The following is a 13,568-nucleotide window of genomic DNA, read 5'->3' as shown; positions in this document are numbered from 1 at the left end:
TTCCATTTATTATTTCAGTTGCTGCAGAAATTTTCATGTTGGGTTGTAATCTTTTTATCAAGAATGTAGCATTCTCTGTGGATTTGAATTGCAAATGACTGAAAATAGTGGAAATGAAAATACAACTTCATCTGTTTTATATCACAAGTTATGTAGATACCAGAGTGTATTGTAGGTCTCTCTCTCTCTCTCTCTCTCTCTCTCTCTCTCTCTCTCTCTCTCTCTCTCTCTCTGTGTGTGTGTGTGTGTGTGTGTTACACAAAGCCTCTGTACCACATAATGAAGTCATGTTCTAGCTGCTATTTTATTGCTCTCTGAGCACAAGAATCCTGCATTAATAGTATCCAGTATTACCAGTTATATATGCCTCAAATCTCTGTATAGAGGAGCCAGATTCTCAAGCGATTCTGTATTCAGGCTGTTGGGGCTTGAACCTACATGAAGGTCTATCCAAAGCTAGGCTGCAAGAGCTGTGGAATACCTTGGTACGTGGTGTGGTCTTGACAAGGCTATTGTACTCCAGTGCTACACAACACAATTTTAAAATTTTAAAGAAGATTTAGTTGTATTGTTAATAGTATTGACATATTTGACAACCCTGCACTTCTTTGGAGGAAAGGCAGGATTTGTTGTTGGCATCTGTCTGTGTTGAGAGACAATGGAGTGTGCCTCTGGGGGTAAAGTCAAATTGCTGGAGAATCACAGCACCTGCTGTGCCTGCAGAGACTGGTAACTTGTAACTGCTGCCTCCTGCATTGTTGTTGCTGTGTTTGCAGCACTGAAGTAACCTCTCCAGGGCACAAGCCTGGGCAGTATGTATGGAGGTCCTGGGCTTATCAGATGACAAAATCCTTCTCTTTGCCTCACTGATATGGACCAAAGGAAAGCAGAGCAAAACTTTGGCTTGGCTGCAGGAGTTGCTGGAAGGAGGTGTACAAGATACCATTCAACCATCTTAGGGACTCCATTCTGGATTGTCTCCTTAGTCTTTTCTTCCCCCAAAGATGTCATGCAAAGCAGCAGATAAAATGCCAGATAGAAATTTAATAAATAAAAAGTAGCACTATGGTAAATATTTTGGTGTGCTGTTGAGGCATAGCTGCGTTTACACTTCAGCATCTTACCTTATGGTTGGTATCAGTGCTATTTTTCTAGAAAAAGAGGTGCCAGAACTCTCAATGAACACCTCCCTCATTCTCTTAGAATGGCAATGGCGCCCGTCTGAGAGGTGCCTGAACTGAGTTCCAGTGAGTTCTGGCTGGAAAAAATCCCTGGTTGGTACTATCTAGCAGTTATAGGCAGGACAACACATAAGATTTAGTCAGGATGAAAAGAGCATAATGTTGATGAGATTGCTAGCAGCAGATAATGGCCCATCTACAGTTGATCATGCAAGAATATGCCATCTGCTCTGGAGTAAAAATTGTTTTTCTGCCAAACAAGGCGGGAGAGAGTCCTAAGGCTTTTGACTGCAATAAATGTTCAGACATCTAAACCAGTTTGTATAGACTCATCCCAAGGCATATGACAGTCTAAATCTAAAGTAGTGTGATTTGTAAATGTAAATTTATTTTATAGGTTGTGAACTCTTTGGGCAGAAGTAGTAGCATTTGGGGAAACTTAAGTTGCTTAGAGACATGGGTGGCGCTGTGATCTAAACCACAGAGCCTAGGGCTTGCCGATCGGAAGGTCGGTAGTTTGAATCCCTGCGACGGGGGTGAGCTCCCGTTGTTTGGTCCCAGTTCCTGCCCACCTAGCAGTTCAAAAGCACGTCAAGTGCAAGTAGATAAATAGGTACCGCTACGAAGGGAGGGTAAACGGTGTTTCCGTGCGCTGCTCTGGTTCGACAGAAGCGGCTTAGTCATGCTGGCCACATGACCCGAAAGCTGTCTGCAGACAAATGCCGGCTCCCTCGGCCTATAGAGCAAGATGAGCGCGCAACCCCAGAGTCGTCCACGACTGGACCTAACAGTATGGGGTACCTTTACCTTTACCTAAATTGGTCTGAGCCCCTGGGATAGAGTGGGATATGAATCCAGTAAAAGAGTAGATAACCTCTGCTAATAGTTTCTAATGTTGCACATAGTAATTCTACCTAAAGTCATGTGAGTTTATGTGCAAAATATGAATTTATACAAATAATGTTAAGCTACTGTGAAATGAACAGGACAGCTTAAAACCAATTAAAATATAGTACAAGTACTGTGCTATGTTTGTGTCTAGATTCATGCGTGGATTTTTAGCCTGCCTTTTATAGTACAACCCCTCCTAATGTTGTTCACAAAATTAAAACCTTTTAGAAGTTTTAAATACATTATAATTATATACACTAGCAACATTTCCCTCCTTTGTTTAAACTTTACATATTACTTTTCATCCTATACCTTAGCATTGAAATGTATATCTTCATGACATAATGGTCAGCCATGAATCTGACGATCATTGTACCGGTCAGCCATGGGAAATTGGAGGATTGCTACCTCTGATGTGTGTATTTGGTCACTCATTTCCCTTAAGTTTTAAGTCTCTAAGATTAATGCCTCAAAGGATGGGTAGCAAGGCAAAGCAGTGCCTGTTCAGGTTTCACACAGCTCAAAGTATATTGGTAAGAAGTTGGACTGTGGACTACTTCCAGGCCCAGTTCGGAAAGCTAGAAACTTGAAGCCACTGGCTCGTTCTGCAACCTTGGTGTTTGGTGGGAAGGCACAGTGTAGGCTTAGCAAGGAAAGGCTGTGAGGCAGGTTTTTCATAAATTAACAGTTGCATTATTTAAATAAATGTTCCAGTGCTTCTGAAATAAACCAGGGATTTCATGAAGAAAGGGCATTGAGGAGCACAGCCTCCGATAAGAAATGTCTTCCATTTTATTTCTTCTTCTTCTTCTTCTTCTTCTTCTTCTTCTTCTTGGTAATGGCTAGACTACTCAAGGTTGTTAAATTATACAGTGCATGCTTTTATCGTTCCTTTTTGTTAGGGTTGAGGGGAAAAATACTTGGAGTATTTTCTTTCCTGCAGGCTAATGTGTAAGAACTGAAGTGAGGTGGAAAAAAGTTGCCTATCAGAAATGAAATTGTTCTTAATATCTCTTTGGGGGAGGCTTGCATCATGAGTGGCCCAGCTGTGTTTGTGTTTCTTACCATATCAAAGCAATCTTTGTCTATGTTAAAAGTCTGATATATATATAGAAAGGTCTCTCTGCTTGATATTAAGGGACAAGTAGGCTCAGAGGAAGAGAGATGTTCCATATGTGTATATTTTAGCTAAACAAAGACATATACAGTAATGAAATTTGTAAACATAATTGATAGGTATTGTTTAGTTTCAAAATGTTTTGCTAGCATTCCTGCTTACCTTTATCACAAAAAGTCAAGCCTTTTTTGCTTTTGCTAACGTAATGTACTTATTCTTTAATATTAATATATTCTTTGTACTTGCTGTCATTTGAATAGCATGTTAAAACATCACTTTTAATGACATGTGGCATTCGGTACCATGCCACAAAGTATCCTGTCAGATTATTTTGAAATTCTTTTTTCTGAGTAAGAAAGTAATCTTTTATATGTGTATTTGTGCAGGTAATATATGCTTTGAACACAAAGAATGATGAACATGAGGCTGCTATTCAAGCCCTCAAAGATGCTCATGAAGAAGAAATCCAACAAATTATTGCAGAAACCAGAGAAAAGATTCTGCAGTATAAGAGTAAAGTTTCTGAGGAAATGGATCTCAAAAGAAAAATCCAGGTTTTAGAAGAGTCATTGGAAGATCATAAAAAGATGAAGCATCAAGCTTTAACTGAGTTTGAAGCATATAAAGACAGAGTTGAGGATATGCAACTTTGTGCAGAAGCTCAGCATGTTCAGCGTGTAGTTACTATGTCACGGGAAGTAGAAGAAATTAGAAAGAAGTTTGAGGAGAGGTTGCGGAGTTTTATACAATTGCAAGTACAGTTGGAAAAGGATAAACGTTCATCTCTTGAAGAACTAAGAGCTGCGCATAGACTTGAGGTTCAGGAACTTATAAAGACCCATCAGAACCAGAATGCTACTTTAAATAAGGGACAGGAAAAGTTAGAAGAATTACACAGGCGGGATGTGGAAGAACTGAATGCCAAAGTTGAAGAGCTAAGAGTGGAAAGAAAAAAGCTAATTGAGGACTATGAAGGTAAACTCAGCAAAGCTCAATCTTTCTATGAGCATGAACTTGATACTATGAAAAGGTCGCAGCTGTTTACAGCTGAAAGCCTGAAAACCTGCAAAGAGAAGGAAATAGAACTAAGAAAGGAGTTTCAAAGCCAAGAATCTGTTTTACGAAAAAACCTGGGTAAGCTTAAGACTGAATTGCAGATGGTACAGGATGAAGCAGGTGGTCTACGAGAAAAATGTCAGAAACTTCAAGTAGCACTCAGCACAGCAGAAAACAATGTGCAGGTAAATTGAGAATTGTTACATTATTTGTTTAGAACAAAAGTAATGTAATCTGTAAGAAGTAATGATGGTTCACCATTTGTATGTTGATTATGACGTTTCAAGTCTTTGTCACTACCACTTGGCTGCTTCACATCTTTCCTATATTCATGATAAATGACTTCTTGCATACTGGATCTCAGAGACTCAGATGCTGAGCTTTTCCTCAACACAAAGTGGTTACACGTAGTGAAGAGCATTACAATGCTGCTGTGTATAGTTAAGGGATAGTGTGCTCTACTGGGTGTTCCATATATTGAATATGCAAGGAAATAATTTATGTGTGCATGAAGTTTAGCTAACAGTTTTTACTTCTTTCTACACAAAAGTATATACCGTAGATAGATAATTTGTTATGATGAGAGACCAGCATATAAAACACACTTGGGGGTACAATCCCAGAAGGAACGCAAACATTTAAAACATTGAACAACAGTTAATTTAAAATTTATAAATGCGATAAGCGTATAGACACTAAAAACTTTGAGATAAGTTACCACAGAGACATGACCCAATATCACCCGAGGGACCAAGTTTGTGGATTTTCTGGAAGAACTAGTTTGGTTCGGGGGGTGGTCTAAACCTACAGATCTGTACACAGAATCTGGCAACCATCCGGGTCATCTTTTGATCTTTGCCTAACAGGAGAAGATCGAATTTTTGCTTTTCCGGGAGGTCGGCAAGCCTCACCAGCAGGGGATCAATGGTCTCACTATGTACCTCTTCATAAAAGGGACATCTAAAAAATAAGTGCTCTGGACTTCCTATCTCCCCCAATGAACAGGCACAAATTCTCTGAGCATATGGGGCTTTTTAAAAGGATCCTTCCAGGACCGGCAAAGCCGAGCTTCTGGCGAGAGTAAAAGCCCTTCTTGCATTTTTGGATACTAGAAAGAAGAGATATGCTGCCGGTGTGGCTATATATCACCACATGCTGAGATGGGGACAGGTTGAAGCAAACAGCAGGATGACTCCTACTAAAGGAGCACCAGTTGGCCATTCCTGATATAAAGGATCCAGTCATTCTATTTTCTGCTTTGCCATATTGATGGTTTTTGAGGATGGATATTCCTTCCTCCTGCCTTTGGGACTTTAGATTGCTGAAGGGCCTGTTGCTGTGCTAGCTGCAGAGACACATTGCCTTCCTCATCTTACAGTAGATTTAGAGGGTGAAAAATTTAAAGATGGCATTTGTTCAAGTTTATATCCAAAGCTATGATACAGTTTTTCCAGGTGAAACTGCAGTAGATTTTCTTCTAACAGTGAAAGCAAATGACAACATGAAGTAATTAACAGTTAAAATTGGTGGCTTTGATCCAGGGACCCCTTGGGCAAGCAGATGGCACTTATATTGATGCAATAAATTTGGGGTTGTATCCAAAGCAGTGCCAGTGGAGTTGATGTTTCTCCTCCTCCTCCCCATGCTCCCCAAATCTTCTCTGGAGGGTCTCCTAATCCTCCAAAGCTTATTTTGAGGGTGGGGGAGTGCAGGGGAGAGGAGGAATAACAAGTTCTGTTCAACCAGCACACATCTCTTGCACTGCCGGAATGGGAGCACTGGATACCACCCCACCAATTTCCCAGCCTCAGCTTGAAGCCACCAGCTTCACTTTGGACACCATTTCAGGGGGTCCCCAGACCCAGGACTTTTTTTCAGCTTGAACTCACCAGAACTCAGTTCCAGCATCTCACAGGTGGGCGCCATTGCCATTATAAGAGAACAAAAGGGAGCAGTTGGCACTGTGGTCTAAACCACTGAGCCTCTTGGGCTTGCTGATTGGAAGGTCAGTGGTTCTAATCTGTGCGACAGAGTGAGCTCCCATTGCTCTGCCCCAGCTACTGGTAACCTAGCAGTTCAAAAGCACAACAGTGCAAGTGGATTAATAGGTACCACTGTGGCGGGAAGGTAAACGGTGTTTCTGTGCACTCTGGTTTCCAACACAGTGTTCCATTGTTTCAGAAGTGGTTTGGTCATGCTGGCCACATGACTCAGAAAGCTGTCTGTGGACCAACTCCGGCTCCCTTGGTCTGAAGGGAGATGAGCACCACAACCCCATAGTTGTCTTTGACTGGGCTTACCGTAACCATCCAGGGGTCCTTTACCTTTACCTTTTATATGAGAACAAGGGAGGTGTTCATGGATGCCAAAAGAGTTACTCTCCTGGGATGGTGTGGTTACAGTGGTACCTTGGTTTATGAACGTAATCTGTTCCAGAAGTCCGTTCTTAAACCAAAGCATTCTTAAACCAAGGCGTGCTTTCCCATAGCAGCGGGGGACTCAATTTACAAATGGAACAGACTCAACAGGAAGCGGATCATGTTCTGCTTCCAAGGCAAAGTTCACAAACCAAAACACTTACTTCTGGGTTTGCAGCGTTCTTAATCCAAGTTGTTCATAAACTAAGCTGTTCTTAAACCAAGATACCACTGTATTTTGAAGTGTAACTAAGAAGCGGATAGGGGGAGGAGAGTTATTGTTTTGTTTGAGTTTTGTTCTTGTTTTTATTATGAATATAGTGTTTTTATCTTGTGAACCAATCTATGCATGAAGGGTGGTATATAAATTTACCCTAGTGAGGAATATTAATATTAACTTTTTTGCAGTTTAACCAATTTGGTTCCAATGATGGATTATGGAACTTTGGTGGATTTTGCTGCTTGTGACTAAAAGTTACTAAAACCTCTTCTATCCTTACCTCAAAACTTAAATTTGTATTCTAGCTTTCTTATTTTCATTATATGTAGGCTGCCTCACTGAAATATCACTTCTGTGGTGTAGTCAGGAACTCTAATAGTTCTTGAACATCTTTTTCTAATTAGTTATCACTTGACAGTTCTTAGCCAATTGTCCTGCTTTTATTCTGCATTGGACTAAATACATGTGTCTTAAATGTTGATTTACTTACCTCCCCCAGCCCCGAAGACTAAGAAGTGGTTCTTCTTGCCATTCTTCCTGCAAATTTGATATATATTGTCCTAAATAATGCAGTCATTAATATTTAGTACAATGGCATTTTCAGTTTTCTGTCTCTGTGCACTTTAAGCACTTATCAATTTTCTTTGACTGTCATCTAACATAGCTTTAAGGCTTGAAAAAGGGATAAAAATTATATATTGAGTATGCATAATACATAACACTGATTTGCACTCAGTCACACATAGCTTAGTCATGCCTTTTTCCTTGTAAGCTGCTTTTTAAATTGGCATATTTTCTTTAATAAAGTTCATTTTTGTAATGAGAACTTAATATGTTATTCTAATTAAGTTGCATTTTTTTCTGTCAGGGCAGAATGCCAACATGTCTATACTATTACTGGAACATTTATTCTGACTTATCTGAATGGCCATATAATTTAAAAATGCATCACCTGAGGTGTGCTTGATGGGTACTTAGAACACAGCCTTCCTGATGATGGAAGCCTGATTGGCTTCTTTCCATTCAGAAAAATATCTTCTATTTTTTATAATATCTTATTATCAACGTGATTGTCATGTTGCTGTTTTAGTATTTTTGTTTGCTTCCATATGTGTGTGTGTGCGTGTGTGTGCGCGTGTGTCTGCGTGTTGTTTTCATCATGGAGTGTGAGGCTTGTGGGCCTGTATACCCACCCAGCCACATCAAATGTAAAAGGAAAGGATTACATTTAACATTGCATTGTTTTCTGCGTTGATTGGGGTAGATCTAAATGTACCTTCTGCATAAGTCGGTAGTGGTCAGAATGTCAGACTAGGATCTGGGAGACCAGAGTTCAAAGACCCAGTCAACAATGAAGCTCACTTGGGCCAGTCACTAACGCTCAGCCTAACCCACATCACAGGGTCATTGTGAGTATAAAATGGGGAGGAGGAGAACTGTGTACACCACCTTGAGTTTGGAGGAAAGAAGGTGGGATATAAGTGCAATAAATAAATAAATAAATAAATAAATAAATAAATAAATAAATAAATAAATAACTTCCCATGGAGGGGCTGTTTTATACCTTGTTGTAAAGTGCTGTACAAGAAAAGTGAAACTACAGTAATATTCTTCCATTTGTGCAAGAGCTATTGCAATATTTTGGAGAAACAGAAGCATGAGAACTGCTGTAGAAAGTATCTGTTAGAGTACTTTGTGAACTCTTGAACAAGCTTTTGCAGAACAGTACTATTAGCTGTTTCTCCTTCTAGTCATGGTTCTTAGATCCAATCCGTTTTGTGGAAAGAATGCACTCACTGTTCACCAATTAATTTTCTGTTAACAGTGCTATTACTTTGAACAGTGTCCCATAAAATGTACACATTTAACTAGAACAGCTGCAAATGTTTGCCGGGGGGAATTAATTATTAGACACATTGGTACATCAATCTTGTATGCAAGAGGCTCACAGACTTATGTGACTAAAGCACTGCAAGAATGTCCAGGCAAGAAAGTTGCTAGCAGTCTTTGTTTTATAAATTGGTAAATTTCATTCATAGTTGTCCCATTTAAAAACATTACTTTGTCCTTTTAATATGATTTTCTCTTCTCTTAGGCTCTTCAAAAACAGTTGGATGATGTCAAAGATGAGGAAACGTCATTGTTAAGCAAACACAAAGAGGTTGAAAGTGAACTAGCAGCTGCTAGAGAACGCTTACAGCAACAGGCCACAGACCTAGTACTAAAAGCCAGTATGTGTGCCTATGTTTTTATGTGCTTTGTATGTCATCTACCTTAATGTTTTCAGAACGTTTTTGTTTAGTAGTTTAATGCAAAAAGCATGTTTTATACAAAGCCTTTATAACCTTTAAAGTGCAGGCTGATGAATTGAAAAGCTTATAGTATAACTCTTTTGTTGTTGCTAGACTTTTCTTAAATCAAGAGTGGTGGGAATGTAGCAGCCCAGGCCAGGCAGTTTCTCACTTCTCCCACCAACCCGCAAATCACTACAACAAGTAGGCAGGGCTGCCCAGCTATCAGTCCCCTGATATCATTATGACATTGGGTGACAACTTCAGATAAGTTATCCATCAGCACCAATCAGCTGATTGGCACTGTCAAGGAGTGCTGCTTACCAAGGAACAATTGGGAGCACACTTTAAGTTCCCAGTTGTTCTTTACAGCTTTTACCTGCCCCATACTTGATGTCACATATTATGTCAGGTGTACAGCAGATATGTGTGGTTTGGGGAAAATGGCCTCATGTGTCTAATTTGGCCTGCGGGCCAGAGCTTCCTTACCCTGCTGTCTTAAATTTTGAACTTTATAGCATATATGTGAAATACTGTGGAAAACATCAATGTTAAAGTCTTGACTATATAATGCAAACATACATACTGAGAGACTCCAAAACACTCAGTGTGAAGTCTTGTATTCTCTATTAATTATCTTATATAATTTCCAAAGGGGTACCTCTTGCAGCAAAAGCAACTGAACCTTGTGACAATTTGAAAACTTACACATTTATTATGGCATAATCTTTCATGCTACATTCAATTGGTCTTATATAGGAGTAAATGTATATAGCAGGGGTCAGCAAGGTTTATCTTGCCTGGGCTGGATCGATCCAGCGAAGATTCTTCCGTGGGCCGGATCACTCATGTGCATGAGCATGCACGTCCACAATTTTCAGCGTCTTCGCAGATGTTATTTCCAGCGTCTATGCATGTGCAGACGCGATTTCTGGAGCCACAGAAGTGAGTCCCCGTGCCACGCTGCGCCAGTTTAGCGCAGTGCACGAGCAGGCAACTCGGTTCGGGGGCGGTTTGTGGGCTGGTCAAACGGCCTCGACGGGCCACTTCTGGCCCATGGGCCTTAGGTTGGTGACCTCTGGTATATAGGATTGTGGTATAAATAACACTTAGCTGCATTTGGGCAATCATATCAGCTTAATAAAACTAGATAGGAACAAGCCTTGCACCCACACATGCAGCCCCTTCCTTCCGTCCTTCCATCCTTCTCAGTGTGTTGCAATTGATCCTTGGATGTCCATGGAAACCATAATTTGCAATTAACACCCAAACTGATAACCTGTGGTTTCCATCTTTGGTAAGGACATTCAGCCGACTCCAAACCTTGGTTTTAAGATCCTGGCTTATTCTGAACCTGGTAACCATATTTTCCCAGATGAGACATAATGGGAAACTATACTTAAAGATTTTATGAATTACCACAACATAATGAAAAAGGAACAGGGAAGCAGCAGTGCAGGTACAGAGCATGTGAACAAAAGACTCATGCTTTTTAAACCAAGATAGGATAATCTAAACCCAGCCTATGGTCAATGCCATTCTAACACAATTGTGGTTGGATGTGTGTCTGATTCTAAATTCATACTTTATTTTCTTATAGGTCATATTGGAATGCTTCAGGCTACACAAATGACCCAGGAAGTTACAATAAGGGATTTGGAATCAGAAAAATCTAGATTAAAGGAGAAACTGTCCCAGCTAGAAGATGAAAGAAATCTATTACAAAGCAAAACGCAAAGCCTAGATGAAAGACAAAGGCAACAAATTTTTGCACTGGAGAAGGTAAAAGAAGTAATGCTTTTTCAAAAAGAACAACTTCCGATTCAACAGTCCTAAAGTGGAGGGTGGGAGGGAGAAATACTGTGGTGGAGGAGCCACTTCTTAAGCTCTACTGCTCTACACTGGCCACAGAACACTGGGAATTTGAGGGAGGGGATCTTTTCTGTACCCTCTCCCTCAGTTTATCCTTTTAATAACATTTTCTATTGACACTAATGGGAGGGGAAAACATTTCTGCTCCAAGGCCAACTTACTTCTTTGGTCTTTATGAGAGGGGTGTCAAGGCCTGACCCAGAATGATTTATTTCTAGGCCCACTGTCCTTGAAACACTGCCAGTACTACAGCAAAGGTGGAGTTTTCAGCTGCCAAGAGAATATGGGTAGAATCTTGTATGGGACAGAATGGTGGTAGAGTTGCAGAATTGAAGGTCATGGGGACAAAGATTACAGTGGAAAAAAATGGATGATGTCATGATTTCAAGTTTGTTTGAATTAACAGAAAGTGAATGAAGCAAGGGAAACACAACGAGAATATTATGAGAAGGAGCTGATAAAACTGCAAGCCAGGCTGGAAGGGGAGGCTGCACAATTAAATGAGGCTCATTCTAAGACCTTGGAGGAGTTGGCATGGAAACATCATACTGCTCTTGAGGCAGCACATAGTACTGCTAACAAGGAGAAAAAGAAACTGCAAATGGTAAGAGAACTATAATATGAGGACTGTTCTTAGTTTTGCTGTATGAAAAAGATTTTGAGTTTAAAAATCCAAGTATATAGCATACCTTAGTTCCAGTTATTTTGCAGTAAGAGGCTTGTAAAAGCAAGAGGAAGAATGTAGCAAGTTTTTCAGCTACACAAATTATTTATAGCAGAAGAGACTGCATATTAATATCACTTATATAAAAATGGGCAGCCTTTCTCTCCAATTTCTCATTGGCTAATAATAGACAGGTAAGAAGATAAGAATTTGCTTTCTCAATCTTTTACAACATTGTTTAGAGACTTCTAGGTCTCTTTCTTTTGTATCTCTTTCATTGATTGAAGGTCAGGTAAATTAGCAGAAAACAATAGAAAGGGCATGTAGAGTTAAGGATTGGGAATATTCAAAAACTTCTGAACATTCCCTTCTGAACATTTTCTGCTAGTTGCAAATTATCATATTCTTGTTCATGTATAGTATATGTATCTGGTCTACCCATTAGGAATCAGTTACTTGATTCAGTTTTGTTACGTTATACAAACACTGGTGGGAGGGGAAGGGCCATAGCTTTGCATGCAGAAGATCCAGGTTCACCTCCCAGCATTTCTAGGTAAGGCTATGAGAGAACCCTGCCTGATAACCTGGAGAGTCACTGCCAGTCATTGTTGACATTGTGGACCAGCAGCCTGACTCAGTGCAGCTCCCTAGGTTACTTTGGGCTTACTTGTGTCTGTCCTCCCGACCATAGCTAAGTGTCAGTATGGTAGAGTGTGGGCGTCATATACATCCATTCATTTCTTTGAATTACCACTATGAGTTGGTTTAAATTGTGATGTTGATGTAAGCTGCTTTGAGTGTTTATACACTTAAAAAAAATAAGTGTATAAAATGCATTTTGAGGTACCGTAATAGGTGAGGACCTATTATGGGAAGTGTATACATGGAGGCAACTCCCATCATCCCTGACCACTGGTCCTGTTAGCTAGGGATGATGGGAGTTGTAGTCCCAAAACATCTGGAGGGCCGAATTTCCCTATGCCTGGTATATCTCCATACTAGACCTAGAATACCATACAGTAAAGAGAAATAGCCAGGATTAACCTAACAAATGTCATCAGCCGAAACCCTGTGCATGGAATTTTGCTTGAGCAACAGAACATGCAGCCAATGCAGGATTTAAAACCCTGTTCTCCAACCCAACCCATTAGTGATGTCAATGGGTGGATGTTGCTTTCAGGATATGGCCTCACAGGTCAAATTGTACCCTGTGGCGGGCCAAGTCTGACCTGTGGGCTAGAGGCTGTCCACCCCTTCTTTAAAGGTGGCAAGAATAGTCTCAAATTCCCCTGTAGCAACTTTGCTAGTTTTTTGAATTACTGTTTCCTAGCTAAAGATGTCCCATACTTTTTTTGAGAGAGAGATGGGGGCATGTACTGTGGGAAGTAATTGTTTTTGATTCATTGTTTTCAACAGGCCAAGTTAATATTAAACTGACAGTCCCAGTACTTTCATGAAAGTCCTCAGCTGACATCTTAAATTTTTACATTTTTTAATCCTTGTGTTTCAGTAGTTTCATTTCAGAATAACATTTTGAAATTAAATATTTTTATTAGACTAGAAGTTTCTAAAACTCTCATCAATGAAATGGCATATTTGGCTCAAACCTTTGATTGTTTAGAATTACCCTAATTTTGGACTTGTCCAGATGTTGTTACAAATTTACTAATATTCTGTCTCTTCTGCATGTTGGACTCATATTAAAATGGGAAAAATGAGAAACATTTCCAGCACTTTTATTAAATATTACTTTTGTCAACAACAGGTCTCTCTGTTTGTCTTATAAGTAATACATAGAATAACCATGAACACTAGAAAAACAGACTAATATGAGTCCTGCTTCAGTATGTAATGAACCT

General features: G+C 39.9%; 1 protein-coding gene across 5 annotated transcripts in view; it reads left to right on the top strand.

The window, feature by feature from the left end:
- The window catches only part of FAM184A (family with sequence similarity 184 member A), a 65,507-nt gene that overhangs the window by 18,796 nt on the left and 33,143 nt on the right, over nucleotides 1-13,568 (top strand). For all 5 annotated transcript variants that reach the window (XR_009557336.1, XM_060272653.1, XM_060272654.1 and 2 more), the window contains exons 2-5: nucleotides 3,576-4,430; nucleotides 8,978-9,113; nucleotides 10,774-10,955; nucleotides 11,452-11,649. Coding sequence is in view for 4 of the 5 variants with exons in the window: in XM_060272653.1 (XP_060128636.1) it covers nucleotides 3,576-4,430; nucleotides 8,978-9,113; nucleotides 10,774-10,955; nucleotides 11,452-11,649 (1,371 nt within the window). In the remaining variant the exon portion in view is untranslated. The remainder of the gene's footprint in view (nucleotides 1-3,575; nucleotides 4,431-8,977; nucleotides 9,114-10,773; nucleotides 10,956-11,451; nucleotides 11,650-13,568) is intronic.

The sequence above is a fragment of the Zootoca vivipara genome, chromosome 3, assembly GCF_963506605.1.
Source record: "Zootoca vivipara chromosome 3, rZooViv1.1, whole genome shotgun sequence".
Taxonomy (NCBI): domain Eukaryota; kingdom Metazoa; phylum Chordata; class Lepidosauria; order Squamata; family Lacertidae; genus Zootoca; species Zootoca vivipara.
The sequence above is the reverse complement of the archived record's forward strand: the minus strand, read 5'-3'. Positions and strand labels throughout refer to the sequence as shown.